We start from the raw sequence: 8,084 nt of genomic DNA, 5'->3' as shown, positions 1-8,084 counted from the left end.
TTTGTGGGCATATTGATGTATTTTACTGTCGTACATACAACAATAGTCAACTCATTTAGTGTTTGGTTGAGTCCTACTTATTCCTTTACAATGAAATGTTGCTTGTGTCTGGCCACAGGGGTGAAACGAGGCAGAGCGACTAAATGTGTTGGGCTGCTCAGGCAGAGGTGAAGAAAATATACACGAGCCAAAGCTAATATGCAAAGAGGTGACATGGTTTTAGTTTATAAATGATGTTGGCCTTTAGAAATAGAAAGGAACTCCAGACTTGCCTTTTCGCAGATACAAATAAGTTTACATTTATTTTTTCTCCCGACAAACTCGTTTCAGATATCAAGGTGAGGAGTTTTACAAGGCTTCATAAGGATGTAGCCGCCTCCAAGTAAGCAACTCCTCTAGGCTTTAGTCTTGCAATATCTGCGGTGATTCTGAAAGGGTCGGACACTCTTAGTTATATGAGATTTCCTTTACTTGTGAGAACCATTAGAAGTCCTCACGAGGTCCGAAATGCAAATCCCACCCAGCTGTTAACATGTTTACCAAGAGCGGCAACCAAAGATATTTCACCAGGAAAAATTGCACATACCACTAAGATAGAATTTAGGACATGTTGATGGTCAGCTTGGCCACATCGAATAGGAGTCACCATTCTCTTCTGAAAACTAGTGCAAAGACCAGCAGTATTCACTAAAATTCTTACAAGAAAAAAAACATTTTTTCATAACGGATGAATGGTCACTGTGCTAGATGAAAAGTTTGTTTCCAATATGTAGCTGTCGTTCCAGACCAACTGGCTGTGGAGGAACACTAGGTCAGTCAAGCACCTGGAATTTTCCTATACGCCGGGTGTTCGTCTCTTCGCCGAGAGCCAAAACATATGTACTCGGCAAACATACAGATGCCGATAGTCACACTCGGCAACCTTGGACGTTACTGACACGGACACACGGCGAACAAACAACGCACGATGAACGACGCAGACGCCGAGAGTGCCACACCGCAAAGAGAAGCCACGTGGCATTGCCCGTTCGCAACTGACAGAGCCGTGAGCATGCTCACACGTCATTTTCTGTTACCTATGCCGAGAGCCGTGACGGTCCGCTGGATAAAAACATGTCACAGAAACATTCTTACCTGACATGTGGTCTCACTGGTCCCAGTTATCAGTATAACTTTCAAATTATTTGTTAAATCTTAAAAAGAATAATATGACGTGCCGAACACGTTAGTTTTTCGTGTAGCTTTGTTGATAAGTTTGAACATGTACCAAACAAAGGACTAGGCCCCGATCGACAAATGCAACTATTACTATTCAATTTGGAAAAATGGTGTAATACAAACACTCCAGTCACTAACAACAGGTTCCGTTTCCACCGGTACCTTGACCATGATTGGTATGCTCACTAGCTAGGGTGGGTGCTGGCTGGAAACGATCTAGGTCCAGGCACATAGGCGCGCTACCATATAAATAGGGGTTGCAGAGAGATAGAGCAGCCACCTTCAACAAAATACATCCACCGATCATCCCCTTAATTTGCATCAACAAACAGCTTGCGTAAGGAGAAACCAAGGCTAGCTATGGCGTCCAAAACTCAGCTCTTTACCTGCTCGTTGCATTCTTCTTCTTCTTCCTTGTGGCTTCTCAGGTTGATGCTGGTAGAAAACTAGGTGACTCTCTCTCTCTCTCTCTTTCTCTCTCTCTCTCTCTCTCTCTCTCTCTCTCTCTCTCTCTCTCTCACACACACACACACACGCACGCACACACGCGCGCGCGCGCGCACACACACAGAGAGTTTTTAGCACACAAATAATATAGTGAAATATGTCTGCTTTTCAGCTGATGATTACACAGGACTTCCACCTATTCCACCTTCCTACGGCGGCATACCACCACCAGCACCACGACCCTAGGCCGGAGTTTGCATCGTATGATGGAGGGGTTTACAATTATACACATACATATACATATCTGAAAAATAATGTCTGAGTATATATATCGGGTACGACCAAACATATACATATAAACTCCTACTAGAAATAAACAATATGTACTACATGGGTATGTCAACACATGTATTGTACCTGCTATGTATGTACCTACATGTTAAGAAAACATATGTACTTCTCCATATGTGTGCCTTTCATACCGGCCATTACCCTGGCGGCCTGGCCTACGGTCATGGCTATGTATATCTCTCTATCTTGGCTTTCATAATAACTACTCTCTCCATCCCATATAATGTAAGACGTCTTACATTATGGGACGGAGGAAGTACTGATCAGTCTGCTGCGTGATCTTGTTGGTACTGGTGTGTTGTGCAGTCGATGCTATGAGTTTGTAACAAGTATTGTAAAGATTGACCAGAGTTGACTCTTGCGTGAGTGGAGACCGATTGGTTGCACCTGAACATCGGTTTTGTCACCCTGTGGAAAAAAGCTGACCTTCCAAAACTAAAGATGAGACGAGTAATAAACATATTTGACCACTAGTTATTATTTTTTGAATATATATGTTGGCAACAGCCTTTTACATAGAAGTTGAAAAATTCTGGTAGCACTCGTTCCAAGAAGTAATGTATTTTGGAGTAGAGGGAATACTAAATATTCTTGTCAGTACCGTCTTCTCAGAGAGATTACCTATATATAACATCTTATTATTGTTGTTTTTTTATTAAAAGCATATATCCCATAGTGCTGTTTTTTCTTAGCAAGCATGTCGTCTAAAACTCCGAATTTCATCACTGAATCTTAACTCCCTTGGGCATTATAGTGGGCGACCGCTACACTCGCATGGAGCATCTCTAAGTCCACAACAATGTGAGCACCTATGTTGAGTGGAACCTGGGTTGACAGGTTATGAAAATACGACCTGAAACTTGAAATACACAGATAAAATTTATATACCCATATTTCTCATAGAACAAAAAACCTTTAGGTCAATAGATATCTCATCTGCTTTATAAACTACAAAAACAAAACATGAAACTGCAAAATTATATCCAAGAAATACCCTGGCTGGCCCTGCCGGTCATTGGAGTCACCATAGACGGCTAGCTCTAGAAAAATAATTTACCGAAAATGTAAGCACCCATGTTGAGTCAAACCCGGGTTGGCAAGTTATAAAAGAACAAGCCCTGAAACTTTAATTACATAGATAAAATTTTCATCTAGAGTACATATTTCTCGTACAAGATTTTTTGTAGCTCAATATACTCGTAATTAAGTATCGAGCTACAAAATTCAGACATGGAACCTCAAAGTTGTAACAAATAATTGTGAAGGAAGTAGGGACGTATGCTCTACTTTTTGGTCGACCTGAAACTCATTTGGTAAATTTAACCAAGGTGGATTTTAAAGCAAAATAAATATACTTGTATACCACCTACTGTCAGCCTCCTTCTACGCGGTGTCATCACACAAACACAAACACGCGCTGAGAGTTGACGGCCATGGGAGCTCATAAGGGAACGCTCGACCAGCCCTCTTGTTCAGCCCCTGTGCACATTCCTGCATCATGTTTTGGGTGTCGACATTCAACAACCAGATGTACTCGGCACGGCATTCACTGCCACACAGTACAACACACCCTGGAGCTGCAGCCTGAGGTGCTCTATCGGAAAAATACAGTCTCCAGGCCCGCGTGGGCCAGGACCCGATGTTGCCATCCCTCTGAACCGTGCATGCCCTGCCATCGTGGGTGGCATATCGGGGCATCTCGAGGTTCTCCCCGACGATCCGAATACGGCTCATGCTGCCAATGACCCAGAGGTTCCTCCTGTTGCTGTTGATGCCGGCTTGTCCGAGCATCCTCAAGTAGGAGAACTCGCCGGTGCTCTCTTTGAGGTGGAGCAAGACATTGCTGCCTCCTTGGACAGACCATGAGAGTGAGCCCCCCGCGCGCCCCAGGAACAAGAAGGGCACCCGTAAGTAATCAAGTGGCCCAACAGGAATGATGTCGTCAGCCATGACCCTGGTGCTCAGTGAGGCCCAATGGTCATGTTTGTCTGTTGCATAGAAGACACATGCTTGGACGGTTTTGCTGCCGTCTTGCTGCTTATCATGGATGAGACGCACCCATAGAACCCTGAAGTTTGACATGTCAAGGCCGGTCTCGCCATCGAGCAGGAACACGCCGGGGCACTGCTTGATAGGTCTTCGCGGCTGCAGACAAAGTGGGCAAGTGGCACAGATCTGCATGTGCTGCTTTGTCAAGGGGATGCATTTGATGACACTGGAAGGGAGGTAAAAGGCAAGGAGGCCATCCTGGCTGTCGTGGAGCACCATGATCGATCCGGCTTTAACTGATGCGTAAGAAGTCGAGCGAGACGCCTTTGGGGTCAATTGGAGGCTTCCCCTCCGTCGCAGCAAGGGGGGCGGAGATAGGCCTGATGCCATCGCCACAGTAATATTGGCGATCGAGTATGTGTGGCCCGTTGAGGTGGAGGAAGCTGTCGCCGGATCACACGGCGCCATGGCCTCCTTGGGTGTGACTAGCTAGCTTGTTTGTTTGTGCAGTGCGTAGCCTTAATTAATGAAGACGATCTTGTTTGTTTATCAATGCAGCGAGACTTATTTCTTTAGTTAAAAAACTAAGATATGGATAGTAATCGTTTATCAATGCAGTAATTTGAAATAGTAATCGTTTCCAGTAAAAGGCTGAATAGGGATATAAGTAGAAGTACACTACAAATCATACTATTTTGACAAGTGAAAAATAAAAACCAGAACCGTTCTCCGACCCCCAAATCTCCAACCCGCCTCTCCCGTTCCAGGCTCTCGCCGCCGCCGCCGCCGCCGTCTCCAGGCTCCCGTCTCCAGGCTCCCGCCGCCGCCGCCGTCTCAAGACTTCAGATGGTTCCCGCATCACCACCGCCTCCCTTCGCCGGCCAGGAGCGTGGACGGATCAAATCGCCGACGCGGGGCACGCCGCTCGTGGGATGCGCCGGCGGCGCTCGGCGGCAGGGCTCCTCCTCCCCAAGGCCCAGCCATACTTCTCGCGTCGGCAGCCTCCAGTGAGTTCCTCTTCCTTTCCCCTGGCTCTCCCATCTTTGAGAATTTCACCTAAGCTGCTAGGTTTCTCTTCCAGTTCACTGAAAAATGCAGTACGGACAGAGACTACGGCGGGCACACCGCCGGAGCTACCGGAGGAACTCTTGATGACCGTCTTCGGCACCCTCGAGATCCCTGACCTTGTACGCGCTGCTTCCGTCTGCACCTCGTGGCGCTCCGCCTACGCCGCCATGCGCAGCCTCGGCAAGCACAAGCAGGCCCAGACGCCGTGCCTGCTCTACACCTCTGAATCTGCTGGTGACAATGTTGCGTGCCTCTACAGCCTCGTGGAGAAGAGGGCCTACAGGCTGAACCTGCCGGAGCCGCCTCTCCGCCACCGGTTCATCATCGGGTCCTCATTGGGCTTCCTGGTCACCGTCGACGATATATCTGAAATGCACCTCCTCAATCCTATCACCGGTCAACAGATTGCTCTTCCTTCAGTGACCACCATGGAGTACGTGAAGCCCATCTTTGATGACTCGGGTGCTGTCCACGAGTATGAATACCCAAGTCATTTTGCAAGACGGGCCTTTTTCACGCCATCGATCATTGCTCGCTGTAAGCTGCGAGAGCAACTCCAGATCAAGGCGTTTGTGTTTCATGATACATCCACAGGAAGCTACATCGTGGCGCTCATCCACGAGCCATACAATCACCTCTCGTTTGCAAGAGTACTAGGGGATGAAAAGTGGACCTTGCTGCCACCACACCATCACTATCAGGACTGCACCTACAAGGATGGGTTGTTGTACGCGGTGGATATAAAGGGAGAAATCCATGCCTTCGATCTTAACGGTCCTGCTTTTACAATGAAGATTATCAGGGGGGTTGATGAGGATTTTTATCCCGATGCCATATACATTGTTGAGGCCCCATGGGGTGGTCTGCTGCTTGTTTCAAGATTTAAAGAGTTCGAGGATCCTGCTGAAGATGGTGACCCTGAAATATATGTTCCACATACTACGGAAATCAAATTACACACAGTTGATGATGGCACAGAGAGGCTTGTGGAAATTGATTGCTTGCCTGACCATGTGCTGTTTCTTGGGCACAATGATCCACTTTGTCTGAGTGCCAAAGATTACCCTGCTCTCAATGGAAATCATGCCTACTTTACTGACGATGATGAGTACAATAAAAACCGTAAGAGTAGTCCTCGTGATATTGGAGTAATTGGCTTGGGCAATAATCGCGAGGTGGACCTTGTGTCTCCTCTGCTTTGGTCCAACTGGCCTTCTCCAGTGTGGCTTACACCTAGCCTTACGGTGATGAAACTGCCATCGAATGACCGTTGGCTCAGTGGATGGGATCATGTACTCTCCAGACCATCACCGACTGAGGCTACAGTAGGCACTACACTCCTGGAGCTACCAGAGGACATCATGATGCGTGTCTTTGCCTCCCTTGAGATCCCTGACCTCGTACGTGCTGGTGCTGTCTGCACCTTTTGGCGCTCTGCCTACACTGCCCTTCACAAACTTGGCACACACAAGCAGCCCCAGACGCCGTGCCTGCTCTACTGCTCTGAATCTTCCAGCGAGAATGTTGCGTGTCTCTACAGCCTCGTGGAGAAGAGGGTTTACAGGTTAACTCTCCCGGAGCCGCCTCTCCACAGTAGGTTTCTGATTGGGTCCTCTCTTGGCTTGCTGGTCACCGTCGATGAGAAATCTGAAATGCACCTTGTCAATCCATTCACTGGTCAACAGATTGCTCTCCCTTCAGTGACCACGATGCAGCACGTGAAGCCCATTTGTGATGACTCGGGTGCTGTCCACAAGTATGCATACTCGAGGCACACGGCAAACCAAGTTATCTGCCCTCCAAAGATAATTGCTCCAGCTGCCCTGAGGGAAGTCTTCCATCAGAAGGCTCTTTTGTTTTATGATACACCCACAGGGAGCTACATAGTGGTGCTCATCCACATGCCGTTTGGTCAGCTATCCTTTGCAAGGGTAGGGGACGATAAGTGGACCTGGCTGCCACCTCACACTAATTATTTTGACTGCACCTACAAGGATGGGCTATTGTATGCAGTCACTCTAATGGGAGAAATTCACACCTTTGATCTTAGTGAGCCTGATGTTACAATGAACATTATTATAGGTGTGGATGATGACGATTTTGAGATTCAGGGAGCATACATTCTTGAAGCTCCATGGGGTGGTTTGCTGCTTATTTGGAGATTGAAAGTGTATAGTGGTAATCCTGATGATATTTCATCACTTACACTGCACACCAAAGGAATTAAAATACATGAGGTTGATGTTGCTGCCAAGAAGCTTGTGGAAATTGATTGCCTGCACGGCCATGTGCTGTTTCTTGGTCATAACCAGTCACTCTGTCTCAGCACTAAAGAATGCCCTGCTCTCAAGGAAAATCGTGTCTACTTTACTGACGATAATGAGTACATAACTGAACATAAGGATAATCGTCGCGATATAGGACTACTTCGCTTGGGTAATAATAGCTGGGAAAGCCTTGTGTTTCCTCAGCTTTGGTCCAACTGGCCTGCTCCTGTGTGGATTACACCCAATCTTACAATGATGAAACTGTCGTTAAATAAGTAGGCCGGCTTCAAGAAGGCTTAATAAGATGCTCGCCTAGGTGCATGTAGGCAAGCTGGAGGGCCGATTGCATTGCTTAGGACTATGTGCAGGAGTAGGAGGAGGCTGGTTTCGACAACACAATTACAAATTCTGGCATCAAATGGCTGATGATTCAGGAGGCTGTATCGTGCTGTTAAGTTATCATTTATCAAGTGTTTAAGCTTCATGGACGTGTTTGTTCTATCATGTGTGGGACTCTGGAAATTTATCATGTCTTGTGACTGATGTGTGTGTGTGGTTGTGTCTTTTTATGACTTCTGGGAGAAGTCAGAGAAATAAGAACTTTGTTATGCTTGTTTTGTTGTCATGATCACTAGAACATTTGCAAGCTGCTGTTTTGAACCTGCGATGTTGTTGTTTGGAGCTGATGAGCAGCTGCTCCTATGAGATAGATGTGTTCCAATTCTTCTCCTTTGTCAGTGTTGT

At 46.8% G+C, this 8,084-nt stretch overlaps 1 protein-coding gene across 1 annotated transcript; it reads left to right on the top strand.

The window, feature by feature from the left end:
* Positions 1-4,304: 4,304 nt before the first annotated feature.
* LOC119350801 lies at positions 4,305-7,952 on the top strand. The gene is made up of 3 exons (XM_037618457.1): positions 4,305-4,402; positions 4,773-5,012; positions 5,087-7,952. Exons 1-3 carry the CDS (start codon positions 4,305-4,307, stop codon positions 7,617-7,619), a joined length of 2,871 nt encoding a protein of 956 aa, XP_037474354.1. The 3' UTR covers positions 7,620-7,952.
* Positions 7,953-8,084: the final 132 nt, after the last annotated feature.

Source organism: Triticum dicoccoides, chromosome 1B, assembly GCF_002162155.2.
Source record: "Triticum dicoccoides isolate Atlit2015 ecotype Zavitan chromosome 1B, WEW_v2.0, whole genome shotgun sequence".
Taxonomy (NCBI): Eukaryota; Viridiplantae; Streptophyta; class Magnoliopsida; order Poales; family Poaceae; genus Triticum; species Triticum dicoccoides.
The sequence above is the reverse complement of the archived record's forward strand: the minus strand, read 5'-3'. Positions and strand labels throughout refer to the sequence as shown.

Bases quoted from the DNA above. Each gene is read 5' to 3' on its own strand.
- LOC119350801 (XM_037618457.1), top strand. From the start codon at position 4,305: ATGCGTAAGAAGTCGAGCGAGACGCCTTTGGGGTCAATTGGAGGCTTC. The intron at 4,403-4,772 runs GTAATATTGGCG...CTCCCGTTCCAG, and splicing joins GGCCTGATGCCATCGCCACA to GCTCTCGCCGCCGCCGCCGC. The intron at 5,013-5,086 runs GTGAGTTCCTCT...TTTCTCTTCCAG, and splicing joins TCTCGCGTCGGCAGCCTCCA to TTCACTGAAAAATGCAGTAC.